The 27528-nt window shown below is 41.5% G+C and overlaps 1 protein-coding gene across 6 annotated transcripts in view; it reads left to right on the top strand.

The window, feature by feature from the left end:
- The window catches only part of nrap (nebulin-related anchoring protein), a 126711-nt gene that overhangs the window by 93721 nt on the left and 5462 nt on the right, over positions 1-27528 (top strand). For 5 of the 6 annotated variants that reach the window (XM_014157056.2, XM_014157059.2, XM_014157057.2 and 2 more), the window contains 2 exons: positions 14485-14592; positions 25776-26087. In XM_014157056.2, coding sequence (XP_014012531.1) covers positions 14485-14592; positions 25776-26087 — 420 coding nt within the window. The remainder of the gene's footprint in view (positions 1-14484; positions 14593-25775; positions 26088-27528) is intronic. The other variant, XM_045702007.1, reaches the window with a different exon arrangement.

Genomic DNA, 27528 nt, shown 5'->3' with positions numbered 1-27528 from the left:
CCCCAAAAAATACACATTTTTTTTGTTTCTACTTGATCAGAACAACCTGTAACTGGACTGTAGCATATTACTTACTAAAAATGACATGAAAAGTGTACATTTGTAAATCTCAAACTCTAAAAGTAATTGGAAAGGTAGATACAAATTATTTTTGACATTGTGGTTACAATAAAGAATGTAAACAAGATGCTGTGTTTTTATTTACAGTAGTGATGGACAGCTGGAGGCATTTTGAAAACAGGTTTTCAAACACTTGTTTTTCACAAGTGTACTGTAGTACTGAAGCAGGTGTAGTCAATCATGCAAACAATGTTTCCTATTAGCAGGACAATAGACTCTTTACAGCCCGGCTACTGTAGGTGTGAAAATCCCCCAATTTGCAATGTATTCAATGCTTAACCTCTTACATCTAGACGTTCCGCTAGCGGAACATCTGCTCCAATATCCAATGAGCGAATTACAAATTCCTCAAAAATACAAAAACTTCAATTTTTCAAACATATGACTATTTCACAGCATTTTAAAGACAAGACTCTCCTTTATCTAACCACACTGTCCGATTTCAAAAAGGCTTTACAGCGAAAGCAAAACATTAGATTATGTCAGCAGAGTACCAAGCCAGAAATAATCAGACACCCATTTTTCAAGCTAGCATATAATGTCACAAAAACCCAGAAGACAGCTAAATGCAGCACTAACCTTTGATGATCTTCATCAGATGACACACCTAGGACATTATGTTATACAATACATGCATGTTTTGTTCAATCAAGTTCGTATTTATATCAAAAACCAGCTTTTCACATTAGCATGTGACGTTCAGAACTAGCATACCCCCCGCAAACTTCCGGAGGAATTTGCTAAGAATTTACTAAATTACTCACGATAAACGTTCACAAAAAGCATAACAATTATTTTAAGAATTATAGATACAGAACTCCTCTATGCACTCGATATGTCCGATTTTAAAATAGCTTTTTGGTGAAAGCACATTTTGCAATATTCTAAGTACATAGCCCAGCCATCACGGGCTAGCTATTTAGACACCCGGCAAGTTTAGCCTTCACCAAAATCAGATTTACTATTATAAAAGTTTGATTACCTTTTGTTGTCTTCGTCAGAATGCACTCCCAGGACTGCTACTTCAATAACAAATGTTGGTTTGGTCCAAAATAATCCATCGTTATATCCGAATAGCGGCGTTTTGTTCGTGCGTTCCAGAAACTATCCGAAATGGTAAATCAGGGTCGCACGCATGGCGCAATTCGTGACAAAAAAAATCTAAATATTCCATTACCGTACTTCCAAGCATGTCAACCGCTGTTTAAAATCAATTTTTATGCAATTTATCTCGTAAAAAAGCCATAATATTCAGACCGGGAATCTCCTTTTCGGCAAACAGAGGAAAAATCACAAAGACGGGGGCGGCCAGGGCACGCGCCTAAGCCCACAGTCCCTTGATCGGCCACTTGAGAAAGGCGATAATGTGTTTCAGCCTGGGGCTGGGATGACGACATTCAGGTTTTCCCCGGGCTCTGAGCGCCCATGGAAGACGTAGGAAGTGTCACGTTAGAGCAGAGATCCTTTGTAAAAGATAGAGATGGCAAAGAAGTTCAAGAAATGGTCAGACAGGCCACTTCCTGTAAAGGAATCTCTCAGGTTTTGACCTGCCATTTGAGTTCTGTTATACTCACAGACACCATTCAAACAGTTTTAGAAACTTTGGAGTGTTTTCTATCCAAAGCCAATAATTATATGCATATTCTAGTTACTGGGCAGGAGTAGTAACCAGATTAAATCGGGTACGTTTTTTATCCAGCCGTGAAAATACTGCCCCCTAGCCATAACAGGTTAAGTACTATAAAATGTTACATTTCTAACTCAAGACCTCATGCAACCGCAAAATGTCGGCGAGCCATATAGATAGCAAAATAGACATTTCATGGCACATGGTTTATGAATTGACAGGCAACTCTTCAAAGCTCGGCTGCTGTAGGTGGGAAAATCCCCCAATTTTCTAAATAAACGTCTTTTATGCTTTCATTATTAAAATAACGAGATAAAAAACATTAAAAATGCAGATGTTTATTTAAACTACATTTTAGTTGCACTTCCCCCCAGCTCCACGACCACTGGTAAAACCTTGCTGAGATGATCAATTCATTTTTTGCATTGTTGTATCATCAATTTCTCAAGCCTTAACCAGTTAATCTTTGCTTGTAGGCTTGGTACAGTTGCAGATGAATGTTTTCAGTTGATGCCAAACAAGATAGATTGGGTTTAAATCAGGAGACCTACAGTGGGGAGAACAAGTATTTGATACACTGCTGATTTTGCAAGTTTTCCTACTGACAAAGCATGTAGAGGTCTGTAATTTTTATCATAGGTACACTTCAACTGTGAGAGACGGAATCGTAAACAAAAATCCAGAAAATCACATTGTATGATTTTTAAGTAATTCATTTGCATTTTATTGCATGACTTAAGTATTTGATACATCAGAAAAGCAGAACTTAATATTTGGTATAGAAACCTTTGTTTGCAATTACAGAGATCATACGTTTCCTGTAGTTCTTGACCAGGTTTGCACACACTGCAGCAGGGATTTTGGCCCACTCCTCCATACAGACCTTCTCCAGATCCTTCAGGTTTCGGGGCTGTCGCTGGGCAATACGGACTTTCAGCTCCCTCCAAAGATTTTCTATTGGGTTCAGGTCTGGAGACTGGCTAGGCCACTCCAGGACCTTGAGATACTTCTTACGGAGCCACTCCTTAGTTGCCCTGGCTGTGTGTTTCGGGTCGTTGTCATGCTGGAAGACCCAGCCACGACCCATCTTCAATGCTCTTACTGAGGGAAGGAGGTTGATGGCCAAGATCTCGCGATACATGGCCTGTCCATCCTCCCCTCAATACGGTGCAGTCGTCCTGTCCCCTTTGCAGAAAAGCATCCCCAATGAATGATGTTTCCACCTCCATGCTTCACGGTTGGGATGGTGTTCTTGGGGTTGTACTCATCCTTCTTCCTCCAAACACGGCGAGTCGAGTTTAGACCAAAAAGCTATTTTTGTCTCATCAGACCACACGCCCTTCTCCCATTCTTCCTCTGGATCATCCAGATGGTCATTGGCAAACTTCAGACGGGCCTGGACATGCGCTGGCTTGAGCAGGGGGACCTTGCGTGCGCTGCAGGATTTTAATCCATGACGGCGTAGTGTGTTACTAATGGTTTTCTTTGAGACTGTGGTCCCAGCTCTCATCAGGTCATTGACCAGGTCCTGCCGTGTAGTTCTGGGCTGATCCCTCACCTTCCTCATGATCATTGATACCCCACGAGGTGAGATCTTGCATGGAGCCCCAGACCAAGGGTGATTGACTGTCATCTTGAACTTCTTCCGTTTTCTAATAATTGCGCCAACAGTTGTTGCCTTCTCACCAAGCTGCTTACCTATTGTCCTGTAGCCCATCCCAGCCTTGTGCAGGTCTACAATTTTGCTCTACCAACTGTGGCTGTTGGTAGAGCATGGTGTTTGCAATGCCAGCATGGTGTGTGCAACGCCAGGGTTGTGGGTTCGATTCCCACGGGAGGCCAGTACAAAAAATAAATAAATCAATTTAAAAAAAATGCATGAAATGAAAAAATGAAATGTATGTATTCACCACTGTAAGTCGCTCTGGATAAGAGCGTCTGCTAAATGACTAAAATGTAAAAATGTTATCCCTGATGTCCTTACACAGCTCTCTGGTCTTGGCCATTGTGGAGAGGTTGGAGTCTGTTTGATTTAGTGTGTGGACAGGTGTCTTTTATACAGGTAACGAGTTCAAACAGGTGCAGTTAATACAGGTAATGAGAGGAGAACAGGAGGGCTTCTTAATGAAAAACGAACAGGTCTGTGAGAGCCGGAATTCTTACTGGTGATCAAATACTAATGTCATGCAATAAAAAGCAAATTAATTACTTAAAAATCATACAATGTGATTTTAGATTCCGTCTCTCACAGTTGAAGTGTACCTATGATACAAATTACAGACCTCTACATGCTTTGTAAGTAGGAAAAGCTGCAAAATCGGCAGTGTATCAAATACTTGTTCTCCCCACTGTACATGTAGAGATAAAAAAAAATGGATATACTGTAGGTGTTGTTGGTATTTTATTTATTTTTGTTTTACTACATAAAGGTATACTTACTCTGCTGGCGTCTTCACTCAGTTTATGCCCTCATTTGTGGAGAGTCAGGCGGAGAATGACGCGTTGAAGAGGGCGAGGAACGAGATGGAGTCACAATCCATGTCAGGTACACCTGTGAGCTCTGGAACTCCACCTCCAACAGGCAGATTCAACATACGTGGTGGGTTCGTCAGGTCGTCGGTTCACCCTGACATTTCCATGCATCTTCGGACAACAGAACTTGACGAACTGCTCACCAGGCACAGCAAGGGCCGTCCAGACCGTTATGCTGTTCTGCTATTCCAAGGATGTGTAACCGAAGAGAGATCCCACGAGTGGATACAGAATACCAACTGGAATTGATCCTGAGGCATATGTGGCTTACCAGTGAACCTCCAGGTGTTCATCATTAATACTGTGTCTCAGAAGTTTCTGTCCAAGACTGATGCAACCCGAAAATGCATTAAAGACAGCGTTAATGAGTACTTGAGGTCACAGAGAAAGTCTGGACATGGCCTGCTCTCCCTTATGTAAGGAATTAGGCACTTTCCCATGTTTACTACAGTATGTATTGTAGGCTATGTTTACTTGTCAGACTGCACAGTAGCCTAATAAACAAATGCAGGCAGCGTCTATCTTCTGCTTTATTATCTATATGTTTAAAGTACGTGTAGGCGACCTCATGCAACCGCAAAATGTCGGATAAAGCATATACTGTACAGTACTGTATTTCTTCATCAGCATCTTTATGCTTTTGTTAATAAAATAATGTAAAAAGTACTCTTTCAAAATGCAGATGTTTATTTCATTATGGATCCATAATGAATTACTATGGGAATAAATATCACTGAATGACAGAAAATGTTTAACCTCTCTGGGGTATGTGGGACACTATTCAATAGCCAGTGAAATAGCAGGGCGGCAAATACAAAACAACAAAAATCTTATAATTCAAATTTCTCAAACATACAACTATTATATCCCATTTTAAAGATACACTTCTCGTTAATCCAACCACATTGTCCGATTTCAAAAAGGCTTTACGGCGAAAGCATAACATTAGATTATGTTAGGACAGAGCCGAGACAAGAAAAACCACACAGCCAAAAACCAGAAATACAGCTAAAATTAATCACTAACCTTTGATGATCTTCATCAGATGGCACTCATGGGACTTCATGTTACACAATACATGTATGTTTTGCTCGATGAAGTTCATATTTATATCCAAAAACCCCATTTTACATTGACGTGTAATGTTCAGAAATGTTTTGCCTCCCAAAACATCCGGTGAATGAGCACATCAATTTCCAGAAATACTCATCATAAACGTTGATAAAATATTCAACAGTTATTCAAATAATTATAGATACACTTCTCCTTAATGCAACCGCTGTGTCAGATTTCAAAAAAGCTTTACGGCGAAAGCACATTTTGCAATAATCTGAGTACAGCGCTCAGATATCAAAACAAGCCAAACAGTCAACAGAAATGACAAACATTACATTATAAATATTCACTTACCTTTGATGATCTTCATCAGAATGCACTCCCAGGGATCCCAGTTCCACAATAAATGTTTGTTTTGTTCGATAAAGTCCATAATTTATGTCCAAATACCTCCTTTTTGTTCGTGCGTTTAGTCCACTACTCCAAATGCAGGAAGTGCGCGCAAATTGTCATGACAAAATGTACAAAAAAGTTATATTTACGTTCGTAGAAACATGTCAAACAATGTATAGCATCAATCTTTAGGGTGTTTTTATCTTAAATCTTCAGTAATATTCCAACCGGACAATTCCAATGTCTTCAAAAAAGAAAAGGAACACAGCTAACTCACGTGAGTGTGTGCCTCTGAGCTCGTCATTTTCTCACTCATCTACTTCCAGGAGCTCTTGTTCTCTCCCCATTCACAATAGAAGCATGAAACAATGTTCTAAAGACTGTTGACATCTAGTGGAAGCCTTAGGAAGTGCAAAATGAACCCTAAGTCACTGTATACTGTATTGGCAATCACTTGAAAAACTACAAACTTCAGATTTCCTCACTTCCTGGTTGGATATTTCTCTGGTTTTTGCCTGCCATATGAGTTCTGTTATACTCACAGACATCATTCAAACAGTTTAAGAAACTTCAGTGTTTTCTATCCAACTCGACTAATAATATGCATATCCTACCTTCTGAGCCTGAGTAGCAGGCAGTTTACTACGGGCATGCCTTTCATCCGGACGTCAAAATACTGCCCCCTACCCTAGAGAAGTTAACAAAGTAGGCTAATGAAGGTAAACAAATTGTTGCTTACTGGAAAATACTCTTTCAAAATTAATGGAAGAGACCGCATTCAGTGGTCAAGACGGCGCTGCTCTGAGACAAGCATGGGGACTGGTCTTGATAAATCAATGAGATTTTTATTTTCACTGAATCTCCATTTGGGTGTTGGTTAGACAACAATTAGGGTGTGGATATGTCAGGATTATTTTTCTCTTACTGTAGTACTGTAGCCTACTCCCGACCGGTCACATTGTACAGCGCCATTGTGGGCTATTAGCAGGATAATAGACTCCTGCCAAGAAGGAGGGTAAGGTGGAGAATTGTATTGTCAAATATATTTTTTAGTTAGCTTGGCTGTATCACAACCGGCCATGATTGGGAGTCCCTTAGGGCGGCCAACAATTGACCCAGCGTTTGTTCTTAACTGACTTGCCTAGTTAAATAAAGGTCACGTTGTACAGCGCCATAAGGGACTCCCAATCACGGCCGGTTGTGATACCCCTAAGGGTTTCATTTTTTGATTTTCTTGGAATAGAAACACCATAATATTAATCACATTCATTAAGCTACATTTCTTAAAATCAATCCCATATATTATGTTTTTACAAAAATAGGTTTTATGAGGTGACGGTGGGCTTTTGGTTTATCTCCCTCTAAAACCAGAAATAAATAATTCTAAATAACAAACTGGCTTTATTTACATATTAGTAAGAATGTCTCACCTCATGTTCAAGAATGGCTTTTTTCTCAATCACTTCCAGTTACTTGAAAACAAAATAATCTCCAAAATATCGCCATAGCCATAGAAAGTTGGTTGCAATTTCAGTTTCATCCACCAGAAAAGATACAACAAATATTGTGGTTAAACTCAAATATCCTAATTGATTAAAAAACCATACATGTGGTAAGGGGGAAACTTATTATTATTATTATTATTTAGCTTGTTTTTCACAAGTGTGTCAGGCTGTGAATTCTGCAAACAATGTTTCTATGATGCAGGACAATATATATTGGTCATGGCTCCTGAGTGGCGCAGCGGTCTAAGGCACTGCATCTCAGTGCAAGAGGCATCACTACAGTCCCTGGTTCGAAACCAGGCTCTATCACATCCGACCGTGATTGGGAGTCCCATAGGGCGGTGCACAATTGGCCCAGTGTCGTCCGGGTTAGGGGAGGGTTTGTCCGGCTGGGATGTCCTTGTCCAAAAAATAGGCATGGTGGGCTTTTCGTTTCTCTCCCTCTAAAAACAGAAATAAATATTTTGGCCTTTATAAATATTATTTTGGCCTTTTATTATTAAATAATTTAGAATGATATAAAAGCCCCTTTTGATATTCTCAAAATTCAGATTTACCTTAATGAAAAATGCCCGTTAGATATTCATTTAGACTCCTCCAATCCTCTAAAATTAATTATTGACGGAGAGTAACGTCATTGAAAACATATTTTTAGATATACTGTAGGCCAACCGTAGGTGACATGAGTCTCACTAGTGTTGAGTAATGTGCTGTGTAGGTCTTATTTATCTAAAAAGCATATTGAAGATAGATGCAATAGTTCACCCGCGTGTGGTCAACTATTTCAGCACCGTTTCGTGCTGCTCTGAGACAAGCATGGGGACTGGTCTTCTTTTCTCACTTAATCTCCATTTTGGTATTGGTTAGACTACAATTAGGGTGTGGAAATGTTATGCTCTTAGTACTGTAGCCTACTCCCGACCGTCACGTTGTACAGAGCCATATTTTCCTAACGGAGGGTTTCATTTTTTGTTTTTCTTGGACTAGAAACACCACAATATTATTCAAATTAATTAAGATACATTTCTTAAAATCAATCCCATATTCTACGTTCTTACAAAAACAGGTTTTAAATTCTCTAGTATGGCCAATATTGAAGACTATCAAATGTTTCTCAAAGATGCTCTCTGGTGGTCAAACTAGCACTAACTAGTATTAATGGCAACAATGGCTGACAATTAAATAACGTGCCATAGAATTCTGTGGCAGCCCGCAAGGTGTGCTGCAGTATGACGCAACTTTTACAGGAAGAACCACTGTACTTAAGAATCTCAAATATAAAATGTATTTGTTTAATACTTTTTTGGTTACTAAATTATTCCATATGTGTAATTTCATAGTTTTGATGTCTTCACTATTATTCTACATTGTAGAAAATAGTTAAAATAAAGAAAGCTACTCATTCAAGGATTTATGTCCAAACGTTTTACTGGTACTGTAAGTATTCACATCCCTGAGTCAATACTTTGTGGAAGCACCTTTGGCAGCAATTACAGCTGTGTCTTTCTGGGTAAGTCTCTAAAAGCTTTACACACCTGGATTGTACAACATTTGCCCGTAACTAAAATGTTGTTGATCCTATCACAGCCATTAAACTGTGTAACTATTTTAAAGTCACCATTGGCTTCATTTTGAAATCCTTAAACGGTTTCCTTTCTCTTCTGCAACTGAGTTAGGAAGGATGCCTGTTTCTTTGTAATGACTGGGTGTATTGATACACCATCCAGAGTGTAATTAATAACTTCACGATGCTCAAAGGGATATTCAGGTTTCTGCTTTTTTCTTTTTTTACCCATCTACCAGTAGGTGCCATTCTTTGCGAGACATTAGTAAACCTCCCTGGTCTTTATGGTTGAATCTGTGTTTAAAATTCACTGCTCGACTGAGGGACATTACAGATAATTGTATTTGTGGGGTACAGAGATGAGGTAGTAATGTAAAAATAATGTTAAACACTATTATTGCACACAGACTGAGTCCATGCAACTTATTATGTTAAAATGAAGATGGCGCCGGAGAGGATGGCTGCTGTTTCATTGGCTCTTAACCAACTGTGCTATTTTGTTTGTTTATTCGCATTGTTTGTAACTTATTTTGTACATAATATTGCTGCTACCATCTCTTATGACCAAAAAGAGCTCCTGGACATCAGAACAGTGATTACTCACCTCGAATTGGACTAATAATTTTTCTTTAATGAGTCGGATGGGAAGGATATACTCCAAACACCCGAACAGGCCCTCATCCCCGTCATTCGCTGGAGAAAGAAACTGAGATTTCGCGGAAAGAGATAGGGGTGCCTTGTGAGGATCAGGCGACGAGTGGTTAATCTGCCTTTGCCATTCGTACTGTTAGCCAACATTCAATCGCTGGAACATAAATGGGACGAACTGAAAGCGTGTATATCCTACCAACGGGACATTAAAAACTGTAATATCTTATGTTTCACAGAGTCGTGGCTGAATGACGACATTAATAACATACAGCTGGTGGGTTATACACTCTATCGCCAGGATAAAACAACAGCCTCTGGTAAAACACCGGGCGGGTGCCTACATATATTTGTTAACAACAGCTGGTGCAGGATATCTAAGGAAGTCTCAAGCTTTTGCTCGCCTGAGGTAGAGTATCTCATTATAAGCTGTAGACCACACTATCTACCTAGAGAGTTCATCTGTATTTTTCATAGTTGTCTACATACCACCACAGACCGATGCTGGCACTAAAACCGCACTCAATGAACTGTATAAGCAAGCAGGAAAATGCTCATCCAGAGGCGACGCTCCTTGTGGCCAGGGACTTTAATACAGGGAAACTTAAATCCGTTTTACCTAATTTATATTGCGTATTAAATGTGCAACCAGAGGGAAAAATCTCGAGGCCACCTTTACTCCACACACAGAGACGCATACAAAGCTTTCTCTCACCCTCCATTTGGCAAATCTGACCATAATTCTATCCTCCTGATTCCTGCTTACAAGCAAAAATTAAAGCAGGAAGCACCAGTGACTCTGTCTATAAAAAAGTGGTCAGATGAAGCAGATGCTAAGCTACAGGACTGTTTTGTTAGGACAGACTGGAATATGTTCCAGGATTCTTCCGATGGCATTGAGGAGTACACCACATCAGTCACTGGCTTCATCAATAAGTGCATCTATAACTTCATCCCCAGAGTGACTGTACATACAAACCCCAACCAGAAGCCATGAATTACAGGCAACATTCGAACTGAACTAAAGGTTAGAGCTGCCGCTTTCAAGGAGCGGGATTCTAACCAGGAAGCTTATAAGAAATCACACTCTGCCCTCCGACGAACCATCAAACAGGAAAAACGTCAATACAGAACCAAGATCGAAGCGTGCTACACCGGCTCCGATGCTCGTCGGATGTGGCAGGGCTTGCAAACTATTACAGACTACAAAGGGAAGCACAGACGAGGGCTCCCCAGTAAGACAAGCCTACCAGACGAGCTAAATAACTTCTATGCTCGCTTCAAGGCAAGTAAACCTGAAACATGCATGATAGCATCAGCTGTTTCAGACGACTGTGTGATCACGCACTCTGCAGCCGATATGAGTAAAACCTTTAAACAGGTCAAAATTCACAAGGCCGCAGAGCCAGACGGATTACCAGGACGTGTACTCCAAACATGCGCTAATCAACTGGCAATTGTCTTCACTGACATTTTCAACCTTTCCCTGTCCGAGTCTGTAATACAAACATGTTTTAAGCAGACCAACATAGTCCCTGTGCCCAAGAACACTAAGGTAACCTGCCTAAATGACTACTGACCCGTAGCACTCACGTCTGTAGCCATGAAATGCTTTGAAAGGCTGGTCATGGCTCACATCAACACCATTATCCCAGAAATCGTAGACCCACTCCAATTTGCATACTTCCCCCAACAGATCCACAGATGATGCAATCTCTATTGCACTCCACACTGCCCTTTCACACCTGGTCAAAAGGAACAAGTCTGAGAGTGCTATTCATTGACTACAGCTCAGTGTTCAACACCATAGTGCCCTCAAAGCTCGTCAATAAGCTAAGGACCCTGGGACTAAACACCGCCCTCTGCAACTGGATCCTGGACATCCTGACAGGCAGCTCCCAGGTGGGAAGGGTCGGTAACAACACATCTGCCACGCTGATCCTCAACACTGGGGCCCCTCAGGAGTATGTGCTCAGTCCCCTCCTGTACTCCCAGTTCACTCATGACTGCAAGGCCAGGCACGACTCCAACACCATCATTAACTTTTCCGATGACACAACAGTGATAGGCCTGATCACCGACAACGATGAGACAGCCTATAGGGAGGAGGTCAGAGACCTGACCCTGTGGTGCAAGGACAACAACCTCTCCCTCAACGTGATCAAGACAAAGGAGATGATTGTGGACTCCTGGAAAAGGAGGACCGAGCACGCCCCCATTCTCATCGACGGGGATGTGGTGGAGCAGGTTGAGAACTTCAAATTCCTTGGCGTCCACATCACCAACAAACTAACAGGGTCCAAGCACACCAAGACAGTCTTGAAAAGGGTACGACAAAACCTATTCCCCCTCAGGAGACTTAAACAATTTGGCATGGGTCCTCAGATCCTCAAAAGGTTCTCCAGCTACTCCATCGATAGCATCGTGACTGTTCAGCCTCCGACCGCAAGGCACTACATAGGGTAGTTTGTATGGCCCAGTACATCACCGGGGCCAAGCTTCCTGCCGTCCATGACCTCCATACCAGGCAGTGTCAGAGGAAGGCCCTGAAAATTGTCAGACTCCAGCCACCCTAGTCATAGACAGTTCTCTCTGCTACCGCACGGCAAGCGGTACCGGAGTGCCAAGTCTAGGTCCAAGTGGCTTCTAAACAGCTTCTACCCCCAAGCCATAAGACTCCTGAACATCTAATCAAATGGCTACCCAGACTATTTGCATTGCCCCCCTCCCCTCTTCTACGCTGCTACTACTCTCTATTTATCTATGCATAGTCACTTTAATAACTCTACCTACATGTACATAATTACCTCGACACCGGTGTACCGGTACCCCCTGTATATAGCCCCGCTATTGTTATATTACTGCTGCTCTTTAATTATTTGTTATTCTTATCTCTTACTTGCTTTGGGGTATTTTCTTAAAACTGCATTCTTGGTTAAGGGCTTGTAAGTAAGCATTTCACTGTAAGGTTGTATTCAGCACATGATTTGGCTTGTTGAACACATTTTAACTCCTAAACTTACTTAGGCTTGACATAACAGAGGGGTTGAATACTTATTGAATCAAAACATGCCAGCTTTTCATTTTTTATTTATTTGTAAATCATTTCTAAAATGTGGTATTGTGGTGTAGGCCAGTGATATTTTTTTCCTTAAATGTATACATTTTAAATTCAGGTTGTTACAACAAAATGTTGAAAAAGTCAAGGGGTGTGAATACTTTCTGAAGGCACTGTATACAGTGCGTTCGGAAAGTATTCAGACCCCCTGACTTATTCTGAAATGGATTAAATACTTTTCCCCCCCTCATCAATCTACACACAATACCCCATCGTGACAAAGCAAACACAGGTTTTTAGATTTGTTTGCAAATGTATACATTTTTTTTTATATAATATCACATTTACATAGGTATTCAGACCCTTTACTCAGTACTTTGTTCACACACCTTTGGCAGCGATTGCAGCCTCAAGTCTTCTTGGGTATGACACTACAAGCTTGGCACACCTGTATTTAGGGAGTTTCTCCCATTCTTCTCTTCAGATTCTCTCAAGCTCTGTCAGTTTGGATGGGGAGCGTCGCTGCACAGCTATTTTCAGCTCGCTCCAGAGATGTTCGATCGGGTTCAAGTCCGGGCTCGGGCTGGGCAACTCAAGGACATTCAGAGACTTGTCACAAAGCCACTCCTGCGTTGTCTTGGCTGTGTGCTTAGGGTCGTTGTCCTGTTGGAAGGTGAACCTTCTCCCCAGTCTGAGGTCCTGAGCGCTCTGGAGAAAGTTTTCTTCAAGGATCTCTCTGTACTTTTCTCCGTTCATCTTTCCCTCGATCCTGACTAGCACGATGCTGCCTTCACCATGCTTCACCATAGGGATGGTGCCAGTTTTCCTCCAGATGAGACGCTTGGCATTCAATCCAAAGTGTTCAATCTTGGTTTCATAAGACCAGAGCATCTTGTTTCTCATGGTCTGAGATTCCTTTGGGTGCCTTTTGGCAAATTCCAAGCAGGCTGTCATGTGCCGTTTACTGAGGAGTGGCATCCGTCTGATTGGTGGAGTTCTCCCATCTCCACAGAGGAGCTATTGAGCTCTGTCACAGGGACCATCGGGTTCTTTGTCACCTCCCTGACCAAGGCCCTTCTCCCCCGATTGCTTAGTTTGGCCGGGCGCCCAGCTCTAGGAAGTTTCGGTGGTTCCAAACTTCTTCCAATTAAGAATGATGGAGGCCACTGTGTTCTTGAGGACCTTCAATGCTGCAGAATCAGCAGAATGCTGCAGAACCCCAGATCTGTGCATCGACACAATCCTGTCTCGGAACTCTACGGACAATTCCTTCGACCTCATGGCTTGTTTTTTGCTCTGTCAATTGCGGGACCTTATATAGACAGGTATGTGCCTTTGCAAATCATGTCCAATCACTTGAATTTACCACAGGTGGACTCCAATCAAATTGCAGAAACATCTCAAGGATTATCAATGGAAACATGATGTACCTGAGCTCAATTTCGAGTCCCATTGCAAAGGGTCTGAATACTTATGTAAATAAGGTATTTCTGTTTTGTTTTTTTATACATTTCCAACAATTTCTAAACCTGTTTTCACTTTTTCATTATGGGGTATTGTGTGTAGATTGATGAGCGGGAAAAATATCAATTTTAGAACATGGCTGTAATGTGGAAAAAGGGAAGGGGTCAGAATACTTTCCGAATGCACTGCCCGATAATTACTCCTCAGTTTGTAGGGATGCATGATTGGCAATGTGCCATTTTGTACCAGGCAAGTACTGTTATCGACTTTGTTATATACAGTGTACTTACTTGACATAAGTACAATTAAGTACCAGACCAAAACAACAGAGTAAGCCTAAATACACATGTCCATGCCACAAGAATGAAAATGTAATTAACCATGTGCTAAAACAGTGGGTGTAACCCACCCAGATCTTCATGCATCACCTACTGTGTATGAAACAGTCCATAGTGAAACACAAACTATCCTGGTTTAGTAACCATGCCTGTCTATCTCTTTGTCCCGGCCTCTGCAGAAAGCCTATAAAGCATCTGGGGACGAGATGAGGTCGGCAGGCTACGACTTGAGGCTGGATGCTATTCCCTTCCAGACGGCCAAAGCTTCCACGAATATCGCCAGTGATGTGAGTTTAGTTTACACAAGAGAAAAAAGAAACAAAAAATACTAACACATTGCTGTTTAAATTGTCTTTCTTGCACTCACACTTGTATTTTACTTACTAGCACTGATTTTGCTAATAGCTGCTTTATTGAGGAAAGTTTTTGTCTTACCTTGGACGTTACACCAATTTGTTGCCTTTTGAGAAGTGTAACTTGGTTAAAAAAAAGTTTGATTTCACCTTATTGTAACATTCTGTCGTAAAGATCACATTCAACTTCATTAAAAAAAAAATCCCATCTCTCAAGTCAGCCGTATATCCCCTTGTGACAGCAGGAATGGAAGCTTGTTGTGTGCAACAGGCAGTGGCAATTTACCCTTTGCTAAGCCCCGCCCCTCTTGGTTACTGTTGCAACCTTGGACAACATTTTCCCGGGAAGCCCAATTCCACCTTCTAACCACTGGCGAAATGCCCTCACAATGATCTCAAATGTGTTTTCAACACACAATGAAAATAAACACAGACTACCCCTTGCTAATCAGGAAACTCTAGCGTATGTTGTGGTGGACTGTCATTACAATTGCTTCACGGCAACCTGGTAAAATTATGTTTGTGCTGTGGCTAGGCACTGAACTAGCTTGTGCTCTCAAATCGTAACCTGATGTTGACAACAGACCAGATGGGAGTTGTATTCATAACATGGCTAACTTAGCTAGATAACATACATTTATAGAAAACAAGTTATATTAAGTGGCTAGCTAGCATTAGCAACATTTGGTGGTCAATGAGACTGAGAGCTAGCTAACCAGCTGAGGTACAGTGGTTGCTCAACTAAAAGTTTTGAGATTATACTGCGGGACTTAATAATTAATTGAATAGGTAATTTGTGGTTTAGTATGGTACCCTGCGTCACTGCTTCATTGCTCCAGACCAGCGCAAGGGAGAGTTAGAGCACTGATTATGCTTTTGGGTCCCAAGGCGCTAATGTCTCTCTAACTGACAATGAATGGGCGACATAAACCAAATAGAAACTGATAATTCTGCACAACTTCAACATTTTATTTCAAGGAATTGAATGATGAAGAAGGTGATTGAATTTAGAACAATAGTGTAAGAATTGCTGTTCCTCTGTCCTGCACGCACACACCGGAAAAATACACTTATTTTTTGTTACTAACTCGTCAGTATTACTTACTAAAGCTGTTGTTACACTAAGGTTTTTATTCTAAGAGAAACAAAAATGTTCAATTATATTCCATGATATTCTTAAGATATATGTGTTGACTGAATATTAGCAAGTGATGTCTGCTAAATAATCAAGTTCATGGCGCATAGGGTTTTGCGCTGCTCTGAAACAAGCAAGGGGACTGGTCTTGATAAATCAATGAGATTTTTTTCACTGAATCTCCGTTTGGGTATTGGTTAGACTGCAACTAGGGTGTGGAAATGTTATGCTCTTAGTACTGTAGCCTACTCCCGACTGTCACGTTCTACAGCACCATATTTTCTGACTGGGAGACTGGGACGGAGGTTCACCTTCCAGCAGGGAAATAACCCTAAGCATACTGCTAAAGCAACACTGTGGTTTAAGGGGAAATATTTAAATGTCTTGGAATGGCCTAGTCAAAGCGCAGACCTCAATCCAATTGAGAATCTATGGTATGACTTAAATATTACTCTACACCAGTGGAACCCATCCAACTTGAAGGAGCTGGAGCAGTTTTGCCTTGAAGAATGTGCAAAAATCCCAGTGGCTAGATGTGCCAAGCTTATAGAGGCATACCCCAAGAGACTTGCAGCTGTAATTGCTGCAAAAGGTGGCTCTACAAAGTATTGACTTTGGGGGGTGAACAGTTATGTCATGGCTTTTGCGCCATCAGTACAGATACCAACATGAGTAGCAGCTACATTTGGCTACATACGGACCGTTAGTGACTGGATGTTAATTATTTGACTAGGCTACCTGTATTTGACATTGTGTTGTTATTTCGCTGAACACAAGATGGTTTAATTTTAATTTTTGGTAGTGAAACGAGGCTACTCAGGCGAGAAACTCACTCAAATGTAAAGCCCTGTTGGAAAATATAAATGGATAGTTTGAAAATGTGAAGAAAAAAAAGTACCTTACCTTCACATTTTTATTTGGCGTACCCCAGTTTGGGAATACCTGCTCTAGTACAGCCAATATTGAAGACTATCAAATGCTTCTCAAAGATGCCCTCAGGTATTCAATCTAGCATCAATGGCTGACAATTAAATAACGTGCCATAGAATTCTGCGGCAGCCCGCAAGGTGTGCTGCAGTATGATGCAACTTTTACAGGAAGAACCACTGTAGCAAACAATGTAACAAAAGTATATTTTCCGATTCTAAAAATACAATCAACAGGCTCTGCATTTCAAGAATCACAGTACCAAGTACCCTGGTGCACTGTTCAATTATTTAACCATTTGTGACTGACCGCCTCGATTCGGTCTTATGTAGCAACATTTTAAATTGTGCTTTTTACATTGGATATAAGTAGAGACTCAGAGCTAGAAAATGGTATATCATACACTACAGTTGAGGAACAATGGGAAAGTAATTCTGCCTTGAAATTCGATAAACTTTCGAGAAAATGGTCCTTGAATGTTTTGGTACACATAATCAACATTTATTTGTCACATGCACAGCATACAGAAGGTGTAAACGGTACAGTGAAGTGCTTACTTGCATAGTAGTAATATCAGATAAAAATATTGTATAAATATTTTATAATTACTAAATGATGCTTACCCAGACACACTTGTCTAAATTGATGGGTCATGTGAAGGAAATGCTATAACCACCCCCCAGCCACATCTATCTAAGTGGATGGGTCACTATTGTCTGGACATGTACACATGTTCATGAAATACAATAGATGGCCGTAATCAGACACACCTGGCTAATTTGATGGGTCATGTAATAATCCAGCCGAGTCTTTTGTTTAGACATGTAGCTAGCTACCTAGCTAAACAATGAACCAGCATAATCCCAACTCATACTACTACCAATACAAACATTGTCATAGCTGTAGTATGAATCTGCAGGTAGCTAAAGCTAACCAACTAGGTTCAATGTTAGCTAGCTAACTAGCAATGTAAATGGATTTCTGATTCGAAATGTAGTGTTACTAAACAGATCATACACATAACGTTAGCTAGCGAGCCAGCAAGCTAGCGTTTCTTAGCTAACTAACAGTACACTTTAAGTTGCAATAAAAACGACTTTCCGACAAAATTAGAAACTTTTATATGTGAAAATATAGCTAGACTCTTACCCCTATACACTGCCGGTCAAACGTTTTACAACACCTACTCAATCAAGGGTTTTTCTTTATTTTTACTATTTTCTACATCGTAGAATAATCATCACAACATCACAACTATGAAATTACACATATAGAATCATGTTGTAACCAAAAAAGTGTTAAATAAAATATATTTGAGATTCTTCAAGTAGACTTGATAACAGCTTTGCACACTCTTGGCATTCTCTCAACCAGCTTCACCTGGAATGCTTTTCCAACAGTCTTGAAGGAGTTCCCACATATGCTGAGCACGTGTTGGCTGCTTTTCCTTCACTCTGCCTTCCGACTTATCCCAAACCATCTCAATTGGGTTGAGGTCGGGGGATTGTGGAGGCCAGGACATCTGATGCAGAACCATCACTCTCCTTCTTGGTCAAATAGCCCTTACACAGCCTGGAGGTGTGTTTTGAATCATTGTCATGTTGAAAAACAAATGATAGTCTCACTAAGCGCAAACCATATGGGATGGCGTATCGCTGCAGAATGCTGTGGTAGCCATGCTGGTTAAGTGTGCCTTGAATCACAGACAGTGTCACCAGCAAAGCACCCCCACATCATAACACCTCCTTCATGCTTGAAGGTGGGAAATACAGATGCGGCGATCATCCGTTCACCCACGCCGCTTCTCACAAAGACATGGAGGTTGGAACCAAAAATCTCAAATTTGGACTCCAGACCAAAGGACAAATTTCCACTGGTCTAATGTCCATTGCTCATGTTTCTTGGCTCAAGAAAGTCTCTTCTTATTATTGGTGTCCTTTAGTAGTGGTTTCTTTGCAGCAATTCGACCATGAAGGCCTGATTCACACAGTCTCCTCTGAAGAGTTGATGTTGAAATGTCTGTTACTTGAAATCTGTGAAGCATTTATTTGGGCTGCAATTTCTGAGTCTGGTAACTCTAATGAATTTATCCTCTGTAGCAGAGGTAACTCTGGGTCTTCCTTTCCTGTGGCGGTCCTCATGAGAGACAGTTTCATCATAGCGCTTAATGTTTTTTGCGACTGCACTTGAAGAAACTTTCAAAGTTTTTGAAATTGTCTGTATTAACTGACCTTCATGTCCTAAAGTAATGGTGGACTGTCGTTTCTCTTTGCTTATTTGAGCTGTTATTGCCATAATGTTACCCTATTTGTTAAAAGACAATCTTCTGTATACCACCCCTACCTTGTCACAACACGACTGATTGGCTCAAACGCATTAAGAAGGAAAGAAATTCCACATATTAACTTTTAGTGTGCAAAGCTGTCATCAAGGCTAAGGGTGGCTACTTGAACTTTTGACTGGTACTGTATATATATGCTTCTGAGACAAGTTTTAAACATGTTCATGGTGACACTGTGACAGCGCTCCCCCCCAAAAAATGTATGTCTGAGGTAGGGATGGGCATGAGTCCTCGACGCAAATCAAAACTCGTTCTTTAAACAGAGATAAAAAAGTAATCAAATACTGTAAAACTATTTGGTGCAATGTGCTTTTAATTTTGTATAGTGTTTTTTTGTTTTAAAGACCGTTTTAATTTGCTTTGACTCTTGTGTTCAATAGGCCTACATGTGCACACTGTGGCCCCGTCCGACAGGACCAGTCAGGCAGCATATAACCCCACTCACTTTGCCAAAGCACAGCCCCCACACCACTAGAGGGATATTACTACCCTGAGATAAGGCTGAGTATAGCCCATGAAGATCTCCACCACCGCACAAGCCAGAGGGGAAGCAAAATCGTACTCAACCCACTCAAGTCAAATGTAGCGGGGGAAAAAAGCCCAGCACGACGTGATGCACCCCTCCTAGGAACAGCATGGGAGAGCACAAGTAAGCCAGTGACTGAGCCCCCATAATAGGGTCAGAGGTTGAGAATCCTAGTGGAGAGAGGGGAGCCGGCCATTCACCTTCTCACCCCTGGGCCAGACTACACTCAATCAAATCAAATGTTATTAGTCACATGTGCCGAATACAACAGATGTAGACCTTACAGTTAAATGCTTACTTACAAGCCCTTAACCAACAATGCAGTTTAAAAAAAATACGGATAAGAATAAGAGATAAAAGTAACAAGTAATTAAAGAGCAGCAGCAAAAATAACAATATATACAGGGGGTGCTGGAACAGAGTCAATGTGCGGGGGCACCGGTTAGTTGAGGTAATATGTACATGTAGGTAGAGTTATTAAAGTAACTATGCGTAGATGATAAAAACAGAGAGTAGCAGTCGTGTAAAGAGAGGGGGGGGGGGGGGGTGCAAATAGTCTGGGTAGCCATTTGAGTAGATGTTCAGGAGTCTAATGGCTTGAGGGTAGAAGCTGTTTAGAAGCCTCTTGGACCTAGACTTGGCACTCTGCGGTTGCAGAGAGAACAGTCTATGACCAGGGTGGCTGGAGTCTTTGACACATTTTAGGACCTTCCTCTGACACCGCCTGGTATAGAGGTCCTGGATGGCAGGAAGCTTGGCCCCAGTGATGTACTGGGCCGTACGCACTACCATCTGTAGTGCCTTGCGGTCGGAGGCCGAGCAGTTGCCATACCAGGCAGTGATGCAACCAGTCAGGATGCTCTCTGGTGCAGCTGTAGAACCTTTTGAGAATCTGAGGACCCATGCCAAATCCTTTCAGTCTCCTGAGGGGGAATAGGTTTTGTCGCGCCCTCTTCACGACTGTCTTGGTGTGCTTGGACCATGTTAGTTTGTTGGTGATGTGGACACCAAGGAACTTGAAGCTCTCAACCTGCTCCACTGCAGCCCCGTCGATGAGAATGGGGGCGTGCTCTGTCCTTTTTTTCCTGTGGTCCACAATCATCTCCTTTGTCTTGATCACGTTGAGAGAGAGAGAGAGAGAGAGAGAGGTTGTTGTCCTTGCACCACACGGCCAGGTCTCTGACCTCCTCCCTATAGGCTGTCTCGTCATTGTCGGTGATCAGGCCTACCACTGTTGTGTCATCTGCAACTTTAATGATGGTGTTGGAGTCATGCCTGGCCGTGCAGTGTCCAGTGTTGAGGGTCAGCGTGGCGGATGTGTTGTTACCTACCCGTACCACCTGGGGGCGGCACGTCAGGAAGTACAGGATCCAGTTGCAGAGGGAGATGTTTAGTCCCAGGGTCCTTAGCTTATTGATGAGCTTTGAGGGCACTATGGTGTTGAACGCTCAGCTGTAGTCAATGAATACCATTCTCACATACATGGGTGTGATTTGTACAGTCAGCCACTTGCATGAACACAGAAATTGGTTATTAGAACAGCACATGCATAGAACACAGAAATTAGTTAAAGAAAAGCACAAACGTAAAAAATTCCCATTACACACCCGAAAACATATTTTGTTTGGAATTAATAAGTAGTGATTCCAGGATATTGTGAAATGGTAGAACCTGCTTTTTTCCTGACTATTTCACATAGAGATGGGAGAAGCTAAAAAGCCTAGCTAACTTGCTGTGTTTTTAGCCAGGCTAAATCCAGCTAGCTACTAATAGCAGGCGACTGACTCTTCCTTGATTTCACAAAATGAAATAATAAAAATAAAAAACGTTGCTATTGCCCCCTTGTTATTGGAAGTGGGTCCGGTGAGCATGTCATGTTACCAAAAGGCATCCGCTGCTCCAAAATTCCCACTCCACCCACGCGTAGTTCAACGGAGCTTTTAGTAACCTTTACCCACATCATCCTGGTGCCGCCACCGCCTGCTGCTAATATTACTATCCATGCAGGCAATGCAGCCCGCTGCGATGCTTCTTTGTGAAATCTATAAACTTTAATTGAAAAAAAGTGTGCCCAGTCATAAGGACCATCCCACTGGCAAATAGTATTGAGAAAACAACTAGACTAAGCTAGCTAGCTGTTTGCAGATGTGACGGAAAAGTATAGTATTGAGAAAACAACTAGACTAAGACCTTGAGAAAACAACTAGACTAAGCTAGCTAGCTGTTTACAGATGTGATGGAACAGCTGTTGTTTACAAACGCACCAGAAGTTCTTTGGGGTTCCAGGGTTCACTTCAGCTCCTCCTCAAAAAGCTGTTAAAAAGTTAGATAAATAGGGTTCTATATTATACCTTTATTTCAACAAGGACTGAGACCAAGGTCTTTTTTACAGCTGGGCCCTACGTATACATGTTTACACATACAGTTTAGGTACAATGATTTAAGAAACTACACAAGACAAACAAAACGACCACAGATAACACAAAAAAATACAGTAGGAGATTGTTACATTTACACACAGGTTATTCCCCTAACAGCACAATAACTTGCATTACCCGAAGCAGTTACAAGCAATACAAATCCTCCAATAAATGTTTAAAATGGCCAAAGGGGACAAGAATCTCAAGTTTAAGTTTAGTCTGCAGGCTATTCCATAAGCAAGGAGCCTAACAGGAAAAGGCAGCCAAACCCAACTCTGTGGAGATCGCAGGGGCCTCAAGTGTAATCCATGCTTGAGACCTGGTTTTATGAATTATAATGTTGATGATAAATAAGAAGGTAGTTTATACAGAAGTGCTTTATAGACAAACACGAGAGCATGTTGTTCTCGTCTCATGGACAGTGAAGTCCAACCCACATTTTGATATAAAACACAGTGGTGAGTTCTGTAGCTAGCACCTGTAATAAACCTAAGTGAGCAATGATAAGTAGCATCCAGCGATTTAAGTGTTGATGCCGTAGTATGCATGTAGATAATATCCCCATAATCTATAACAGACATAAAAGTAGATTGCACAATTTGTCTTCTATTTGTAGAGGACAAACATGTCCTGTTTCTATAAAGGAAGCCTAGCTTGATTTTTAGCCATTTACAAAGTTCGTCAACATGCATTTAAAAAGACAGGGAAATGGTTGGATGATGAACTAAGTATTTATATGCAGAGACCTGATTAATTCGAGGGCCATCTAAGCTCATAAGTGCAAGTGTATTTTCAACCAACTTTTTGGACCTATTGAAAATCATAATGTGTTTTTTTTGCATTTAAAACAAGTTTCAGCTTATAAAAAAAGACCTTTGTAATATCTTAAAATGTGTCCCCAATTGTGATAATGCTTGGTCAGCCGTTGAAGCAATAGAATACATGAGTGTCATCAGCATATAGATGTCCAGTTGAAGTCGGAAGTTTACATAAACATTAGCCAAATACATTTAAACTCAGTTTTCACAATTCCTGACATTTAATCCTTGTAAAATTTCCCTGTTTTAGGTCAGTTAGGATCACCACTTTATTTTAAGAATATGAAATGTCAGAATAATAGTAGAGAATGATTTATTTCAGCTTTTATTTCTTTCATCACATTCCCAGTGGGTCAGACGTTTACATACACTCAATTAGTATTTGGTAGCATTGCCTTTAAATTGTTTAACTTGGGTCAAACGTTTCAGGTAGCCTTCCACAAGCTTCCCACAATAAGTTCGGTGAATTTTGGCCCATTCCTTCTGACAGAGATGGTGTAACTGAGTCAGGTTTGTAGGCCTCCTTGCTCGCACACGCTTTTTCAGTTCTGCCAACAGATTTTCTATAGGATTGAGGTCAGGGCTTTGTGATGGCCACTCCAATACCTTGACTTTGTTGTCCTTAAGCCATTTTGCCACAACTTTGGAAGTATGCTTGGGGTCATTGTCCATTTGGAAGACCCATTTGCAACCAAGCTTTAGCCTCCTGACTGATGTCTTGAGATGGTACTTCAATATATCCACATAATTTTCCCTCCTCATAATGCCATCTATTTTGTGAAGTGCAGCAGTGCCTCCTGCAGCAAAGCACCCCCACAACATGATGCTGCCACCCCCGTGCTTCACGGTTGGGATGGTGTTCTTCGGCTTGTAAGCCTCCCCCTTTTTCCTCCAAACATAACGATGGTCATTATGGCCAAACAGTTCTATTTTTGTTTCATCAGACCAGAGGACATTTCTCAAAAAAGTAGGATCTTTGTCCCCATGTGCAGTTGCAAACTGTAGTCTGGCTTCTTTATGGTGGTTTTGGAGCAGTGGCTTCTTCCTTGCTGAGCGGCCTTTCAGGTTATGTCGATATAGGACTCGTTTTACTGTGGATATAGATACTTTTGTACCTGTTTCCTCCAGCATCTTTACAAGGTCTGTTGGTGTTGTTCTGGGATTGATTTGCTCTTTTCGCACCAAAGTACGTTTATCTCTAGGAAGCAGAACGCGTCTCGTTCCTGAGCAGTATGACGGCTGCGTGGTCCCATGGTGTTTATACTTGCTTACTATTGTTTGTACAGATGAACGTGGTACCTTCAGGCGTTTGGAAATTGCTCCCAAGCATGAACCAGACTTGTGGAGGTCTACAATTTTTTTCTGATCTTTGCTGATTTCTTTTGATTTTCCCATAATGTCAAGCAAAGAGGCACTGAGTTTGAAAGTAGGCCTTGTCATACATCCACAAGTACACCTCCAATTAACTCAAATTATGTCAATTAGCCTATCAGAAGCTTCTAAAGCCATGACATCATTTTCTGTAATTTTCCAAGCTGTTTAAAGGCACAGTCAACTTAGTGTATGTAAACTTCTGACCCACTGGAATTGTGATACAGTGAATTATAAGTGAAGAAATCTGTCTATGAACAATTGTTGGAAAAGATTACTCGTGTCATGCACAAAGTAGATGTCCTAACCAACTTGCCAAAACTATAGTTTGTTAACAAGGAAATTGTGGAGTGGTTGAAAGACTCCAACCTAAGCGTATGTAAACTTCCGACTTCAACTGTATTTTACACTTTCTTACCTCATCACCGATATTGTTTATGTAGAGAGTGAACAGTAATGGACCAAGTATAGAACCATGTAGGACCCATATAACCAACTCCAATGGCTCCGACTGGATGCCGTTGACTCCAACAGCCTGACTTCTATCCTTTAGATACTCATGAAACCAACGACAGGCATCCGATCCCAGTCCTATTAACGACAGCTTACCCAAAAGTATCACATAGTCTACAGTGTCAAAAGCTTTAGACAAATCTATGAACAAGGCGGCACAGTACTTTGTATTATCTAGGGCATTAGTAATATCATTTATAACACCTACAGCGGCCGTAGTGGTACTGTGTTTAGGTCTAAAGCCAGATTGATTGCTAGAAAGAGTATTGTTAACAGTTAAAAATGATTGTAGTTGCCTCTGCACCAATGACTCTAAAGTTTTTGCCAAACAGGAGAGCTTAGAGATGGGCATATAATTATCCAATTCACTACCATCACCCCCATTGAGGAGTGGTAAAACAAAGGCTGATTTCCAAGCTTTAGGAATATTTCCTACTACTAATGTTCGATTGAAGATATGCGTCACTGCACTAGCAATAATAGGTGCCGCACACTTGAGTAAATATGGATCCAGATAGTCAGCGCCTAATGATTTATTAGAATCTATAGCAGATAGTGCAGATAAGACCTCATCTTCTGTGACTTTTTGGAAATTAATAACCAGCTTACTGTTTTCCACATCAGCTGATGGGCTGAAACAATAGACCGGTCAGGATCATGTTGGTCATTTCATTGTTTCAAAAAGAAAACCAGCAGAAATATAGCTCCAAAAAGGGTTCTGCTATCATTACAACCCTTTTCTGGTACTACAAATAACCTTTTCTTAATGGTTCTTCATAGAACATTAATGGTGCTGTAAATAACCATTTCATAAAGGATTGGTTCACTCATTTTCTAAACTGCAAAGAGTCATCATGGTTCCACAACCATCACCCTTACCAAATAACCCTTGTGTGTAGCCTGGGAACCAGTCTGTTTGTGCCATCATGCCGCTTCTTCTCATGCCAAACTGTTTGGAATGATACCACAAACAGATCTGGGACCAAGCTAAATAGCATCTGCTAGTAGAGTAGAGCCAAGTGGAATTGGGCGATTCTCTAAAATGGTCCTGTCTTTGCACCCTCAGTTCCGCTACAAGGAAGCCTTTGTGAAGGAGAAGGGTCAGCAGGTGGGGCTGCTCAGTATCGAGGATGACCCAAAGATGGTGCACTCCCTGGCAGCCAGCAAGCTCCAGAGCTGCCTGGGGTACAAGAGGCAGGCTCAAGAGACGCGCTCCCAGTTCAAGATGCATGCCGACCAGCCTGTGTTCCAGCAGGCCAAGAAGAGCCAAGCTCTGGCCAGCAACCAGACCTACCACCAGAGGCTCCATGACTACACCTTTGACCCTCAGCAGCTCAATGTCCAACACGCCAAGCAGGCCTACAAGCTGCAGAGTGACGTGAGTGTGTGTGCGAGTGTGTGTGCGAGTGTGTGTGTGTGTGGGTACCCATTGTAAATTGTAGAAATGGTTTAGAGTTTAAGGTAAACTCAATTTACTGGGATTCCAGTGCAGAGAATAATATATATATAGTGAAGACATCAAAACTATGAAATAACACATACGGAATCATGTAGTAATAACAAAAAGTGTTAAACAAATCTAAATATATTTTAGATGTTAGAATCTTAAAAGTAGCCACCCTTTGCACACTCTTGGTATTCTCTCAACCAGCTTCACCTGGAATGCTTTTCCAACAGTCTTGAAGGAGTTCCCACATATGCTGAGCACTTGTTGGCTGCTTTTCCTTCACTCTGCGGTCCAACTCTTCCCAAACAATCTCAATTGGGTTGAGATCAGGTGATTGTGGATGCCAGGTCATCTTATGCAGCACTCCATCACTCTCCTTCTTTGTCAAATAGCCCTTACACAGCCTGGAGGTGTGTAAGGGCATTGTCCTGTTGAAAAACAAATGATAGTCTCGCTGAGCGCAAACCGGATGGGATGGCGTATGGCTACAGAATGCTGTGGTAGCCATGCTGGTTACGTGTGACTTGAATTCTAAATAAATCAGACAGTGTCACCAGCAAAGCACCCCACACCATCACACCTCCCCCTCCATGCTTCACAGTGGGAATCACACATGCAGAGATCATCCGTTCGCCTACTCTGTGTCTCACAAGACACAGCGGTTGGAACATAAAATCTCATATTTGGACTCATCAGACCAAAGAACAGATTTCCACCAGTCTAATGTCCATTGCTTGTGTTTCTTGGCCCAAGCAAGTCTCTTCTTCTTATTGGTGTCCTTTAGTAGTGGTTTCTTTGCTGCAATTCGACCATGAATGCCTGATTCACGCAGTCTCCTCTGGACAGTTGTTGTTGAGATGTGTCTATTACTTGAACTCTGTTAAGCATTTATTTGGGCTGCAATCTGAGGTGCAGTTAACTCTAATGAACATATCCTCTACAGCAGAGGTAACTCTGGGTCTTCCTTTCCTGTGGCAGTACTCATGACAACCAGTTTCATCATAGCGCTTGATGTTTTTTGCAATTGCACTTGAAGAAACTTTCAAAGTTCTTGAAATTTCCGGATTGACTGACCTTCATGTCTTAAAGTAATGATGGACTGTCATTTCTCTTTGCTTCTTGCCATGATATGGACTTGGTCTTTTACCAAATAGGGCTATCTTCTGTATACCACCCCTACCTTGTCACAACAGAACTGACTGGCTCAAACGCATTAAGAAGGAAAGAAATTCCACAAATTAACTTTTAAGAAGTCACACCTATTACTTGAAATGCATTCTAGGTGACTACCTCATGAAGCTGGTTGAGAGAATGCCAAGAGTGTGCACCCTTTTGCACCCTTTGCCTTGTCATCAAGGCAAAGGGTGACTAC

Source organism: Salmo salar, chromosome ssa19 (assembly GCF_905237065.1).
Source record: "Salmo salar chromosome ssa19, Ssal_v3.1, whole genome shotgun sequence".
Classification (NCBI taxonomy): domain Eukaryota; kingdom Metazoa; phylum Chordata; class Actinopteri; order Salmoniformes; family Salmonidae; genus Salmo; species Salmo salar.
Note: the sequence above shows the minus strand (reverse complement) of the source record. Positions and strands in the feature narration are given on the sequence as shown.